The sequence below is a fragment of the Acomys minous genome (genome assembly GCF_964271855.1).
Source record: "Acomys minous genome assembly, chromosome: 1".
NCBI classification, from domain to species: Eukaryota; Metazoa; Chordata; class Mammalia; order Rodentia; family Muridae; genus Acomys; species Acomys minous.
The window spans coordinates 148480511-148496051 of NC_140483.1; the positions used below are offsets into that span (position 1 = coordinate 148480511).

At 40.3% G+C, this 15541-nt stretch overlaps 1 protein-coding gene across 3 annotated transcripts in view; it reads left to right on the forward strand.

Annotated features, from left to right (window-relative positions):
* Positions 1-15541, forward strand: part of FKTN (fukutin) — a 51865-nt gene that overhangs the window by 27302 nt on the left and 9022 nt on the right. For all 3 annotated transcript variants that reach the window (XM_084775204.1, XM_084775205.1, XM_084775203.1), the window contains 3 exons: positions 5400-5529; positions 7166-7299; positions 8794-8921. In XM_084775204.1, coding sequence (XP_084631330.1) covers positions 5400-5529; positions 7166-7299; positions 8794-8921 — 392 coding nt within the window. The remainder of the gene's footprint in view (positions 1-5399; positions 5530-7165; positions 7300-8793; positions 8922-15541) is intronic.

Here is a 15541-nt window from a genome sequence, read left to right on the forward strand (position 1 = left end):
CAGCCTCATCACCCAAGGAGTTGATGACCGAGGGACAAGGCCTTGGGACTCTTGCAGCTTTGGGGAATTTCCTGAGACTTTTAGGTTTGATTTACTTCCTGAGTCCTGTGCGCCGCCCCCCTTCTCCCACTGGTGGAAATGTTCAGGTTCAGAGGAAGGGCTACAGAGCACTGTTGGTGTCGCTTCATTCACTCATTTCAAGTCTTATCTGCTTGCTTCACTTTTGTGACTTTGCATTTTTTCCCTTTGTAAAAGAAGCATTTGCTCGTAAGATACTTTATAACTATTTAAGTATTGCATTTCTCATCAAATTTATTGCTTAGATAGGAAATTCATGGATTCCTGTTTAATGAGTTTTAGGCCCTTACTTTATCGTTTATTTTAATCTTCAGAATGTTCCATATTTGGCTGGTAGAAAACTCTTGTGGGTAGCTTCTTTATCTTCTGGCTTGTCTCCATCTTTCATGTTTAGCAAAATATAGATATTCTAGGTTTATCTTGTGATTTTTCTGTCCTAGCCCGGGGTTCAGCCATTTCTCTAAGTCATGCCAAGCTCTGGGGAGTGGGTCATATGCCCACTGTTGTTTGGGTTTTGCTGTACACAGACCCTCTCACATTATGTGTATGTCTATATATATTTATTTCTATATGTTTGTTGAAATCTGTGAATTCAAGTCATTATCTCCAGCCTGATTAATTTATAAGATCTAATTAAACAACATTGGATAACGTATCAGGGGCTTATTACTGGGGAAAAGTGACTATCCCTCTTTTAGCAGCCATTAACTGCCTGTAGCTCTTCATCTAGGGGTTGGAGCCTTGTGAGATTTCCCCCATCCATACTGTAGTGTCAGCTGGTGCTGTCATTGTACAGGTCCTGCTTAGGTGATCACATTGTGAAGATCTGTGGGTACACAGCCTGTTATGTAGTGTGTACTGTCTCATAGTAGACACTCTGATCTGTTTACTCTTAGAGTTTTTCTGCCCCCTCTTCCATGATATTTTGTGAGTCTTAGCAATAGAGCTTACACTGTAGATGTATCAACTGGAGATGGGCATCCCATGATCAGTGATTCTCTGTATTTTGACCAATTGTGGCTTTCTGTGGTAGTCTCCATCTGATGCAAAGAAAAGCTTTGATGACGCATGAGAGCTGCACATATCTGTAGGTACAAGGATAAATATGAGTATTTACAATTCACTTAGAATCATGCTGGCTTAGGAAAGGAGCGGTAGTAGGTTCTCCTCTAGGTTCCATGAGCTCTTTCCAGCCACCGGGCCGGTTTACAAAATTAGGCATAAATTCTCTTCTATATGTTAGATGGATGTTGGCTACTCCCAAGTTATAAGTGCTATTATTAATCTTTGATGATACCTCCCATACTAGTAATTGTCCTGTCTTTTGTAGGCTTTATAGTTGAGTAAAACTATAAATTGCTTTTCTCTCTTGGCAGTTTGCATAGCACCGTCAGATACTATGAGAGGTAGTCCTCAGAAATAATGCTTCTAGGTCATTTCTAGCTTGAGTCCTCCAGGTCTTGTGTGTGAAGTGGGTAATGTCATCAGCAATAGGGTCCTTCCTTCATGGTCTGGAAGGCAACCAAGGATAATAGCTTATATTGTTTGGGGAGTTTCTTATACTCCTCTGATGAACAGCTTGAAGGAAAGTTTCCCATAAGGCAAGTATTCTTTAACAAAGGGGTGTAGAGGAATTTTAATCCAGCAGCATGGCAACTCTGGCTGCAATACAATCATGCCTTTAGTGCACACTTTTAATCCTAAACAATGATATCAAATTGAGGGGCAGACACCTAACTGAGAGGCAGACAGAGTGACACATTAGAGAAAGAATTGTCAGAATGAGTCAGAGATAGGATATGCCCAACTCACATGACAACTGGCTGGAAAGAAAAGCTACTTAACAGCAGTGCAGAGAAAGAGCAGAGGTACATGAGTTCGGTACAGTCTGGTGCAGTTCAGTTGCATGCGATGGAGTTCAGCTGAGTTTGTGTAGTTTTGTTCAGTTTATGCAGTCAGTACAGTCAGCACAGTTCAGTTCATGGAGTTCAGAGACAGTTTTTTCAAGCAGAGCAATTCAATGAGAAGCTGGTTTTAACCAGTCAGCTTGGAGAGAAGTTTTGAGCCAATACTGCTGAGTTAAGCGAGCCAGCCAGAGTTCAGAAAGAACTAGAAAGGGTGAGCAGCATGTCTCAGAGACTGAAAACATTCTAGGCCTAAGTTAGCAAATGAATGCTGGATGCTAAAGCCTTCAAGATTCAGGCTTGCACAAGATTAGATTGTATGGAGGCTGGAGGCTTGCAGGCCTAGGCCTAGGGATAGTTAGATAGAAACACTCTTAGCTCAGCTTAAGCCATGTGTTCACACAGCCCAAGTCATGTATCCACACAGGGTGGGTATGGGTCTCATCTCATCCACTCATCTGAGGAAGTGAAAATACCTTTTACATCTGGCAATATTTACAGAGAGGAAAATTGTAGCTTCAAGATGCCAGTTAACACTGACAGTCATTATTGGCTTAGCATGTAGTCTAAGTGTGTCTCGGTCTCTAAACTTAGCGCTAGGCATTCTCTCTTACAAGCATAGGCACATGTGCCTCTCATTCCAGTTGTATGTTCTAAGAGTAGTGGCTGAGGTAAGGTTTTACTTCAGCAGATCCTTTACATTTGTCTAATCCATAAAAACAACTTATCTGCAGGGAATGCTCCTTCAGAGCCTTCTTCTTTCCTCATGATCCATACAGTGGTTCTATTCCTCATTGTCCCCTGACATGTCTCTATGAACTATATTCTCTCCTGCTTTCTTATAAAAGAGCACAAGATAGTTTAGAATACTTTCAGAATTAGTCTTTGCCTCATTTAGCTATTCAACAGTACATGCTGCTTACCTACAGTGTAGTAGGTGGCATTCTAAAGCTGTGGGTTCAGTGGGAATACGTGTGGATTCAGGGGATAGATGCAGTATCTGCTGTCATATGTTTAAAGCATCACTGAGGAAATGCAAACACAACCACATTTACAACTAAATATAAGACTTAAAATGTGGGGCTAGAGAGGTTAAGAGCACTGGCTGCTCTTCTACAGGACCCGAGTTTGATTCCCAGCACCCAAGTGGCAGTTCACAACCATCTATAACTTCATTCCCAAGAGCTCTGATATTCTCTTTTACCCTCCACAGCTACCTGGCGTGTATGTAGCATACAGACATATATGAGGCAAAATACCCATGTGTGTAAAATAAGGAAAAAGTGTAAAGACTTTAAAAGTATGTGTAAGTGGCAACTGTTGTAAGTTAATGGAGAAAGTGGCTGTTCCCCTTGGCTTCCTCTTCCCTGTGTATTAGTAAATGTTGGATAGAAGCACTGGGAAAATAAACTCACCTGTCATTTTAGGAAAATCGAATGTTTCTCAGAGGCTGGACTGAAAACATGATTTTGTTAGTCAGAGGCATACTAAAAAAGAAACAACAGACAAGGTCACATAGGCTAGAAAGGTTGTGGCAAAATGCTTTTGTTTGTTTGTTTTTGTTTTGTTTGAGACAGGGTTTATTATGTAGCCCTGGCTTTCCTGGAACTCACTTGTTCTGTACACCAGGTCAGGCTCAAACTGAGAGATCTGCATGCATCAGCCTCCCAAGTGCTGGGATTAAAGGCCTTCACTACCACGGCCAGGCTGAGAACTTGTGTTTTATTGCTATAATAGGACATGTAAAAAGAGGCTAGTGATGAGGTCAGACCAGTAGTCAGGGACCTGTGTCCTGGGTCTGCTAGGCCAAGTAATGTATATTTTGTTCCATACTGAAATGTCACTGAAGAATTCGTGCTGTTTTCTTCAGTTCCAGAATAAAATGTAGAAAATCAGAAAAGCAAGATGACTAAGTAAAAGATAATATTAGTACAAATCCTTATAACTTACAATGGGTTTCATTCAGATCTGTAGAGTAGTTCTGTAAAACATGGTTATCTTTAAGTTATAAATAAGGACATTAGCTACAATGAAATTTGTTTCTTTCATCCTCTTGTTTGTTTACCAGCTGTGGAGATACTGTTCTAGCCACATATGGCCTCTCCTCACAGAGATTACACTCTTGTAAAGTGATCTGCCCATCGAAAAGGAGATAGACCTAGAGTCAAACACAGATGATCTGACTGAAAATGTGTCTCTCTCTGCTTAATTACTTGGTCTAAAGACAAGTAAATGACTATACAATGAAAACATCATTTAATCTATCTTGTTTAAATAATGCTTCTAGCCCTGTGATTAGTTCTTCTTTTCTCCCGACTGGCCAGCCTGCCTCATGTGCAAAGGAAACTGATCACAGTCGAAGTCGCATCATTGGGGACTCCTGGTTATTTATATTCTTTCCTTTTAAACTGGCTTCTTCTAGAATCTATTCTAATTGTTTTCATGTGTGACTAAGCAGTAACTATAAACTCTGATTTCTAGGTTTAAGCAGTTTATGCATGTGTGTCTGTGTGAGGGTTGAGGGGTATATTCATGTGTGTCTGTGTGAGGATTGAGGGTATATGCATGTGTGTCTGTGTGTGTAGGTTTGTGGGGTATATGCATGTGTTCCTGTGTAGGTTTGTGGGGTGTATGCATGTGTTCCTGTGTAGGTTTGTGGGGTGTATGCATGTGTGCCTGTGTAGGTTTGTGGGGTGTATGCATGTGTGCCTCTGTAGGTTTGAAGACTGTGTGCATGTGTGCCTGTGTGTAGGTTTGAGAAGTGTATGTATGTGTGTCTGTGTGTAGGTTTGAGGGGTGTATACACTGTGTCAGTGTGTAGGTATGTGGGCATAGTTGTGCACTCTGTGTGTGAGGCCAAAAGTTGGCACTGGGTGTCTTCCTTTATTGCATCTTGATTACATCCACTCCCTGGTCTCCTGTATTCCTGCCCTACACATCTCCCTTCCATGCTCATGTCCTCTTATGTTTTATAGCCCACAGACTCCAGTTAGTGCTACATGCGCATGGGTGTGGGGCCATCCACCAGAGCCTGGGCAAGTTAGCAGCAGCCACACTCCTACACCTGATTTTCTGAGATAGTGTCTTCTCACTAATCCCTGAACTGATGGAGACTGGCTGGCCAGTGAGCGCCAGGAATCTGTCTGTCTTTATACTCTCCCACTGCTACAGTGTAGCTATTGCAGGCCCACATGAACACTCCCGGCTTTTATATAGGTGTTGAGAATCCAAATTCAGGCCCTCATGCTCACCTAGCAAACACTTTACCCACTGAACCACCCCAAGCCCCCAAATGTGGATTTTTTTATAATAGAAAAAAGATGCAGTGTTAATTTGTGAGTTTAATTCAGCTATCATAGAAATGTTTCTAGCAGTTTAGGGATTGTTATAATAGATAACTGTTTATTAAACCTGCAGCAGTACCTTGATGATAACACTGTGGATGGTATGGCCTTTCGGAAGAGGGCAAAGGAATTACTGCAACTAGCTGCCAAAACCTTAAAGGGATTGGGAGTGCCCTTCTGGCTGAGCAGTGGGACTTGTCTAGGTAAAAATGCTTTACATTTATCTCCATCTCATCCTTTTGGCTTTAGGAGTGAATGCTTGAGGTGGTCAGGCATCAGTAATATTGGCAGTGTAATATTTATAATTACATCCCAGGTTGTAGCCGGGGATTCGTGGCGGTCCTGTCCTGGGCTATATGAAAGATTACATGTGTACACTGGGCATGGCACACACCTGTAACCCAGCACAGCAGGTAGAGGCAGGAGGCTCACAAGTTCAAGGCCATAGCTACATAGCAAGTTCAAAGCCAGCCTGGAACACACAAGACCCTGTCTTAACAACAAGATAATAAAAGCATAAAAGAATACATACTAATCTCTTGTGTATGCGATACTTGCTTTAAAGTTTAACTTTTTACAGAAGCAAAATTGTTTTTATAGTCAGTAGCTAAAACTGTGAAGTCATTTGTCATGGTTTGACTTTTTAGCCTCATGGCTTATTTCTCTTATGAAATAAGATAATTGTATCATAAGCTGCTGTGCATTAAGTGATATTTAAGAAGCCCTTCATCTTTAGGTTTTGGTGAAGGTTGTTTTGGACTTTTGTGGCTTTTTAAATTTCTTTTTTGTTTTTTTAAGCAGGGTCTTACTATGTAGCCCTGGCTGGCATGGAACTCTCTATGTAGACCAGGCTGGCCTTGAGCTTACAGATATCCTCTTGTCTCTCCCTCCTAAGGGTTGAGATTAAAGGTGAGTGCCATAACATCCAGCAAGCCCTTCATTCTCAACAGTGCATGCTAGCTTATTAGAATTCTTTTAGAATTCCAAGTGATATTATCCAATAGCAATGCCTACTGGGATGACTGTGGACTTTTACATATCTTAAAAGCTATTTGAGTGGGAAGACTAGATGCTAAGAAGGGACGACCCAGGAGTTATTAGTGAGGTTAGGGTGTAAGCGTTTTTAGAACATTGCTGAGGTGCCTAAGCAAGAGGTAGACACACAAGAAACACAGAGGAATAGCTTTGTGTGTACACTGCACATCACAACTTAATCAGATCTTTTTAAGTAACCACTAATTATGGGCTATTTGGAGCTGGTGCCATAAATTACGGACTCAGCAAAGTATACTGAGAGAACCACATATCCTTGGCACATCTTAAGGCAGTCTCAGTCATTAAAGGTCAATGACTAAACACTCTGAGCAGCAATTGTTTAAGTGGATCATCCACTTAATATATTATTAAAGCTAATGGTCTATTCAGAAAGTATTATATATCCTGAAAACTTTTTCTTTTTTACATATGATCTTACTTTGTAGCTTTGGCTGTTCTGAAACTCACTGTGTACAACAGAACAGTCTGGCACAAAGGTGTCGGCCACTACGCCTGACTTCATTAAAGCTTTTGACAAAGCTGAGCACTCAGACCAGGGGATGGAAGAAAGTGGAGAAGGGGAAAGAAAAAGAAGGGGAGAGATTCTTCAAGGAAACTACTATAACCTAGTTGCTTAGTTTGGAATTAAAGTTTTAAAAAATAATTTTGGTAAAGTCCCCTAACTTTAAACCTATGGAATTATAGTCATTACTATAAAGTTTGTTCATTATAATAACCTAATTCCCATGTTAATAACTAATTTTAATAAAAATAAAAATTGTTTTCCTCCTCCCTCCATTTTAGGATGGTATCGACAGTGCAGTATTATTCCATATAGCAAAGATGTCGACCTAGGAATTTTTATACGAGATTACAAACCAGATATTATTTTGGCATTTCAGGATGCAGGACTTCCTCTCAAACACAAGTTCGGGAAGGTTGGTAATAATCAACTTAACTTCATAAATAGCATGTCTCAGTTGTAAAGTGTATCTTGACTAACATAAATAGTTAAATGTGTGGCAAACATACTTTATCACCCAGCACTTATCAGGATGGGCTTGTGGGACCTTATTATCCTTTAAGGCTTATGTACTACTTAAGGAGAAGCTAGAAAATCTGGCCTTTTGTTAATAATGAAGAAAGAAGCATCTTGGGTTCTTACAAGTGACCGTATTGCTATTCTGCTAGGCAATGGTATAGTATAGAATTAATATAAAGTTACACTCCCACCCACTGTATTTGAAGTTTCATCTTTTTCTGAGTCATCTAATTCTATGCTCACTTTGGATTAGCTGTCAGAATAATTATCAGCACAAATATTCATTGTTTGCTGAGGGGTAGAGATAGGGAGCCCTGTTAAAGAAGGGCTTGAGTTTTGTTTGGCTCATGTGTCCTAAGATAAACAGAGGCCAACGAGGGCTATGCACTGTGGCCTAGATGAACTTTTACTCTGGACAGTTTTATTGCTATTCCATAAACCCATGACCCTTTTTGATAATCCTGCTCTTAATTTGTTCCCAGGAAAGTATTATCTTGCAAAACCTGTAAACATTTTTTGGTTCCTGAAAAATTATTTTTCCCATTAGAGATTAAAAAAAAAAAAAGTTTAATGTTTGTCTTTCTTTCTTTCTTTCTTTCTTTTATTTTTGTTTTCGAGACAGGGTTTCTCTGTGTAGCCCTGGCTGTCCTGGACTTGCTTTGTAGACCAGGCTGGCCTCAAACTGACAGAGATTGGCCTGCCTCTGCCTCCCAAGTGCTGGGATTAAAGGCTTGCACCACCACACCCAGCTAAGTTTAATGTTTTCTGTGGCCACCAAAGCAATAGCTTTAGTCATTCAGCTTGTCAAATGCTGGTGTCTGTCACTGCTTTGCGGTAGAACGTGCAGATGACTACATTAGAGTTTGTCCCCTTTAGGCCACACACATTATTTCATGTGATGCTGTTGAAGACACTGCACCAAGTCCAATGTGAACGTTACTTTTAGGATACATTTCCTTTCCTCCTTTAGCTAGGAAGGAGCTCTGGGACATGGTGCTTCCACTTTCCCTGCAGAGTTAGTTTTAACTACCATGAGGCATTTACTCAGGAATTTTCATCAGTTTAAGAAACATTATATGCCTTTAAGAAAAGCTGGGAAGGAAGGAAGGAAGGAAGGAAGAAAAGAAAGTAGGAAGGAAGGAAAGGAAGGTAGTAAGAAATGAAGAAAGAAGAAGGAAAGAAAGGAAGAAGAAATAAAGAAGGAAGGAAGGAAAGAAAGAAAGAAAAGCTAGTATAGTTTCCTACTTTCTGAAGCTTCTACTTTCATGGGAACTTAAACTTAAGCATACATCTTAGAATTAATGCCTACTACATAAAATGTTTTTCTTTATTTAAAAAATGAAAATGTGTTTCTGTTATATTAGTTTGAAGGTTTTCCTTTTCCCTGTAGGTCGAGGACAGCTTGGAACTGTCCTTCCAGGGACGGGACGATGTGAAACTTGATATTTTTTTCTTCTATGAAGAGACTGACCATATGTGGAATGGAGGCACTCAGGCCAGGACAGGAAAGAAGTTCAAGTACGGATCAGATAAGTGCTTATTAAACAAAAGGGCTGTGGGCGTCCTCTCAGAAAGTACAAAGGAAAGTCCACCAAGGCTCCTTCATCGGTCAGTGCGCTCTCAGTTTACTCACAGTGAGAGCAGCCCTCCTGTGACGTTCTCATGACACCTGGCTGTGAGGAAGCTATGTGAGAACCAGCTACTGCCAAGGCGAGTCAACCCAAGTGTGGTCCTAATCAGTTGCCGCAGTGCAGACAGCACAAAAATCAATCCCACAGCCTAAGGCAGAAGTGTGTCTAGCAGCGTCATGGAGCGTAATCGTCTATGGGGATGGATAAACAACTGTGACAGACAGCATGCTCTGTAGATGTCATATTTTAGCCACTATTCCTCCATGGTAAATTTGACAGTATGAAACATTTAGCACAGTGCTTAGCACTAAGCAAGTTAACAACGTGTTATGTTTCACTGATATTGTTATCTAATATCATTAATACAGTCACTGTCATTGCTACTATTGAGAGTCATGTGACCAGTGGCATAAATTGAGCCACTAAGCAGAAAGGAGACTATTCTGTATGCATAGAGGAAGAATTCTAAATTTACAATGTTGTTTTTCTTTTTCTTTTTTCTTTTCTTTTCTTTTTTTTATTTTTATTTTTATTTTTATTTTTTTTTGAGACAGGGTTTCTCTGTCTGAGACAGAGTGTAGCCCTGGCTGTCCTGCACTCACTTTGTAGACCAGGCTGCCCTCGAACTCAGAGAGATCCGCCTACCTCTGCCTCCCAAGTGCTGGGGTTAAAGGTGTGCACCACCACTGTCTGGCTACAATGTTGTTTTTCTTAGGTTAATCCCATCCTGCTAGGATCCCTGAGTTTTCATCTGAAGATTGTAAAGTAAATTTGTTCTGGAGGTTTGAGAGTAATCCAAACCTTTTACTGAAAGTTACAAATCATCCTCAAATTGACTCTGATTTTAGAACATGCTCCTTAAATTTTTGTTAATTATAAAAACTACTTTGCTTTGTGATAATGAACTCTACTGAATAAAATCTGATTATAATATGCATAGATATAAAAATTCAAAAAAAGAGAAATGGGCCAGTGAGATGGCTTAGTAGGTAGAGCACTTGCTGCCAAGCTTAACAACCTGAGTTGGCTCATTGGGGATGTATATGCTGGAAGGAGGGACCATCTCCCCCAAGCTGTCCTCTGACAGTCACACATGCAGCATGCTGTGCTCACCTATTCGACATTGCCATACACATACATATATGCATACACTCAAATAAAAAAGTTATTAAACTTCCTAAATATACTTAGAAATAGGTCAATTAATGAGTATATAAGTGTTTTAGTTTGGGTTACTATTGTGATGAAACACCATGACCAAAAGTCAGGTTAGGGATGAAAGGGTTAATTCGGCTTGCACTTCCACATTGTAGTCCATCACGGAGGGAAGCAACTCAGCAGCAACTTGGAGGCCAGAGCTGATGCGTGGAGGGGTGCTGTTTACTGGCTTGCTGATCGGGGCTTGCTTATAGAACCCAGGACCCACACAGTGGGCTGGGCCCTCCCCAATCAAGAAAACGCTACACAGGCTTGCCTAAGCCTGATCTTGAGGAATGTTCTTAACTGAGGTTCCTTCTTCTCCAATGACGTTAGCTTGTGCCAAATTGGCACAACAATATCCAGCTCAATACGTAATGCTTATACTTAGGTGAATAGAGATGTTTACAGCTTGTTTATTCAAAATATGATAGAAATATCAAAATTGGTGTATACTGAGTTTTATCCTTATTGATAGTATACTATAGAAATTAAGATCATAGAGCCAGCTTTTAAATCCCAGCTGTACATGTTACAGTGCTATTGCCTTCAGCAGTTTTGTTTTTTTTATTTAACATCTGTATATAAGGTTTTCCCACTTCGAAGTGGAAATACAATTTCACACTGTCATGCAGCCTTGTTTTAAGGATTAAAAGTATTAATGTACAAGGAGGGATTTGAAGAGTGTGAAAAAATTATCCCTTTCTTGATCTTCTGAGAAATTTACAGATTAGCTGCCATGTAATCGGCTCATTATGAAGCTGCTGCATCTGTTTTTTGAGAAGTCATGTAGAAGCATCAGTCTTTTGTATTAAATTTCCTAGTAAGGGTGAATATTTCTCCTCACTGCTGTGGCCAGGAAGCACAAAAGAAGCATTCAGTCCAGCGGCCACACTTGGGTAGAGACACCCTTGGTTCAGTCCACAGCTCATTACAGCGGCAGTGCTAGGAAAGTGGCAAGTGCTCCGAGAAACAGGAGAAATGAGCAGAAGTGTCTGGACAGATGGTGGATGTCCCAGATTTTCTCTCATGTAACTGTGACCTTAAAAGGCCGAGAAAAGAACAAGGGAAGGCTGTATGGAGCAGTTTCTTTGGAAGACTCCCCAGCCATGTGCCATTGTCAGCACCATTTACCTTGAGGAAGTACAGGATTTATCACACTGCCATTTCTAAAGGGGAGCACCTGAAACTAGTGTAAGGGTTCCTTATGTTTATAATACTGTTTAAAGGAAAACAGTAATCACAGCACTCAGGGAGACAGAGGCTAGCCTGGCCTACAAAGCGAGTCCAGGACAGCCCTGTCTCGAAAACCCAAAAACCAACAAAAACAAAAAACAAAACAAAAAAACCACTCCAACCAACCACCAGCAACAAAAATGTGTTGGTTGTGCTGACAGAACTCTAAAACTATAGGAGCTTTACATTTTTTAGGGAAGGAGCTCCATGGGGAAAGCTGCTCTCCCACACTGTTCTGCCCCTGCCTTCTGACTGATACAGCAGCTGCAGATGTGTAGTCCCCAGTGTCTGCTAGATACACTCCACTGTATCTACTGTAGGTAATTCTATATTGTACTTCAATTGTAAATTGTTATACCAACTCAGACTTGAGGAAGCTAACACATAGTAATGTGAGGGTAACTTTGTCTAAGGCTGTGGGCCATTAATAACCCAGACTTGTTTGACTCTGGCTCGAATACTTGGGTTAATAGCGTAAGTGAGTTGACCATGTCAAGTATTTAGAGCAGTACCTGGCACCCTGTGAGTGCCGTGTCAGTGCTAGGTCCTGCTTCTGTTACCACGGCTAGATTATCACTGCTCCCACTGCTGTTTGATAAGGTGCTGGGCTGGCACAGAGCACAGTGCCTCAGCACGTGCTGGCAAGGCTTAGTGAGCCTCTGGATCATTCCATCTTCTTCTTCAGTTCCCATTAAGTCTTCTGTTTCTCTGCTGTTACACCTTTCAAAAGAATACGTTCTATATGTGTTTCATTTTCAAAAGTTGTCTGTGTTTTTCACATCTATAGAATCCAGATCACCAGTAATAAAAAGTGATGACAATCTAACAGGTGTTTTTGAGGGGTGGTGGGAGGGAGAGAATAATTGTTTAATTTTTTTGCAGTGTTTGTACATAATTAGCATTATTGCTTTCTAACATATTCAGTGGAATGTATAGGTAAAGCTGTCTTAGCCCAAAGTTCATGGTGGAAAATTTTATTAGCATATGTTCATTCTACATAGCAATGGGTTTCATAAAGGCATTTTGTTTTGAGCATGTATACTTTGGCATGTCCCATAACCTCTTTCTCCCTGTTCCCCTTGGGCCCTTTCCTTCCCTCAGTTTTGCTTCTAATTTCGTGCCACACATATATAAACAATTTTATGTGCCCATATAAAATCTAGGATCCACAAATGAATGAGGGTGGATATATGATATTTGTCCTCATGAGTCTGCTTATTTCACTTAATATAATGATCTCCACTTGGTTATCTTCCAACAAAGGACATATTTTCCTTCTTGCTTATGACTAAATAAAACTCCAGTGTGTGTGCGCACATGTATGTGTATGTTTATATGTGTCTACCACAATTCTTTATCTATTTACCTGTGACCAGACACAGGTTGATTCCATGTGTGGCTGTTGAGAATAGTGCCGCAGTGAACATGAGGGACACGTATGTTTGACTTAGAGCACTTTGGGTATCTTTCCAGACATGGGATCATATAGTAGTAGCTCAGGAAACCCAGTGCTTGACAACAGTGGAATTGCATGAAGCTTAACAGATCTGAATAAAGAAGCAGTTAGGTAATAGCTGCGGTGGCGGTGGCGGGGACATTGCTCCTGTACATGTGACAGAATAGCTACAATACTAAAGAATGCAACAAATTAAATACCAAAACCCAAACAACCCAGTCAGGAAATGGACTAATGAAATGAAAAGACAGGTCTCAAAAGATGAAGTAGAAATGGCTGACAGATATCAAAAAATGTAAATGAAGATATCACTGGGATTTCACCTCACCCCAGTCAGAATGCTGCCATTAGGAGAACAGGGAATCGTGACTGCAGGGGAAAGGAGTCCTTCCACACAGCCAGTGGGGCTGAGATTGGCCCAGTCTCTATGGAAATATGGAGGTTCCTCAAAAAATGAGAAAAACACGGTTTTTGTTTAACTTCTCATTCCTGCAGCTGTTGGATTGAGTTTCTTTGCATTCTGTCTTCATCTGAATCAGTGTATGGTTAGAAGCTAGTTTTAGAAGAGCTAGTGTTTATGCTGTGCTTGCTGTGTGTGGTGAATATGCTACATTTTTATGTGCACCTTCTTGTTTAACTATCTCAGGAACTTTGTAATGGAGTGAATACTGCTGCCTTTATCGCTTACTTTCTTCCTGCCCCTTCTGTCAGCTCCCCTTCCCTACAAGCTCTTTGTCATATTGATGACTTTTTTGTTTTGTTTAAGTGGCCCACAGAGATTTAACTAGGGCTTTGCCCTCAGTATGACCTCGTGTTCAGAACTAAACGTAAGAATCTGGTGGACCCACAGATCAGTACACAGCTCTGGACCGTGTCGCCCGCCTCCCAGAACCTGCTAGTTGTCAGTAGCTCTGCCTTGAGTGGTTGGGCCTCGTGGTTCCTTCCCCGTCACAGCTCACTGATGAATGGGCCTGACTCCTACAGCCCAGGGCCAGGAGGCACAGCTGCTGTGAGTTACTTACATGCCATTTGCAGACCTTCTCCCTATCTTCCAGTCAGAGTCCACGTTTTCTTCTGTATATTGTTAGTGTCACCAAGCTCACTCTCATACTGTGAATACTCCCTTCATGAAAACACTGTTGGGATAATACAGCTATTCTGTCTCCCCAACAGGCAATCCTTTATCTACTGGGTTGGTAGTACTGCATCCTTGTAATGTCTTATGTTTGCTCACTGGATAGATCGTCAAAGAATTTTGAGTCATCCTTTGTAGGCTCCACTCCAAGTGTAACTCCTACATAGTTTATTACTTTATTTCTGTAAAATTTATATCTGTATTAAGGATACTGATACAAATATATTTTAGTTCCTGCTCTCAGTGAGATCATAATCTAAACCATAAAATAGATGTAACAATATTCTATAAGCAAAAAGCAAATTTATTGAACTGTGTGCAATATATAATTGAGGCCCTTGTCCAGAGAACAAGAAGAAGTATGGCTGAAAGTGGAATTGGTTGGACACACTTGGAAGGAATATGAAGGAAGTCTAAGGACAGAGTTATTTAATTGCTTTTCTATTCTGATTATTCCAACTTATTTTTAATTTGAAAATTTTCTAACTTAACTTTCTAGGCAGTTATTCTTTACCTATTTCTCCATTTTACTGAGAAGCAAAATATAACTAGTTAAGCAAAATATATAACTTATATTTAATAAGAAAATATTTAATGATCAAAATCTAACTTTTGGGTTCAAGGCCAATCTGGTCTACAGAGAAAGTTCCAGGACAGCCAAATCTACACAGAGAAACCCTGTCTCAAAAAAAAAAAAAAAAAAATTAAGAAAAGGGAGGAGTTGGCAGATATGTTAACATCTATTTATCACTGATTTAAGTTATGTGGCAACTAACTTAACTTAGTTAGTGGAACTAACCCTGACATGATTTTAAGTTGAAGCAAACAAACTTTTGGATGATGCTCTTAACTTTTATAAATAACACCTCTAACCTTAAAAATGAAATTGCCATGAATGTGGAGTAAGTAGTGCTTGCTGCAGGTTGGGAAAGGGGGCCTAAATCTGGTCAGTGCCTGTTGTATGCATGGACTGTGTTAATATGTACATTAATAATATGTATTAGTAAGAAATAAGGCAAAAAGAAATAGGGTAATGTTGACATCATTTGGTTATGCTGTACTATACAAAGAAATTTAATATCCAAGCCATTCAGACCTTTTTTTTTCTGGGGGAGGGTTGTTTTGTTTTTTTTGTTGTTGTTTTTGTTTTTTTTCTAGACTAAGCTGGCCTCAAACTCACAGAGATCCACCTGCCTCTGCCTCCCGAGTGCTGGGATTAAAGGTGCCACCAGGCCTGGCTGCCATTCAGATCTCAATCATGGCACAATTTTTCTGTAGTACCCTGGATATAAGTCTCATGCCCACTCAATACCTATTGAATTAATGAATATTAATAGGGTTGTGGTATATATTGCCAGGTTGTATTGCCCAAAAGTTATTAATTTTTTGATAGCCACCAGTAGTAAATGATGTTACTGAATTCCACATTGTAAGTATGGTCATTGTGAGACTTACTGTTCCTTTGAGTCATTGTTTCTTGGGG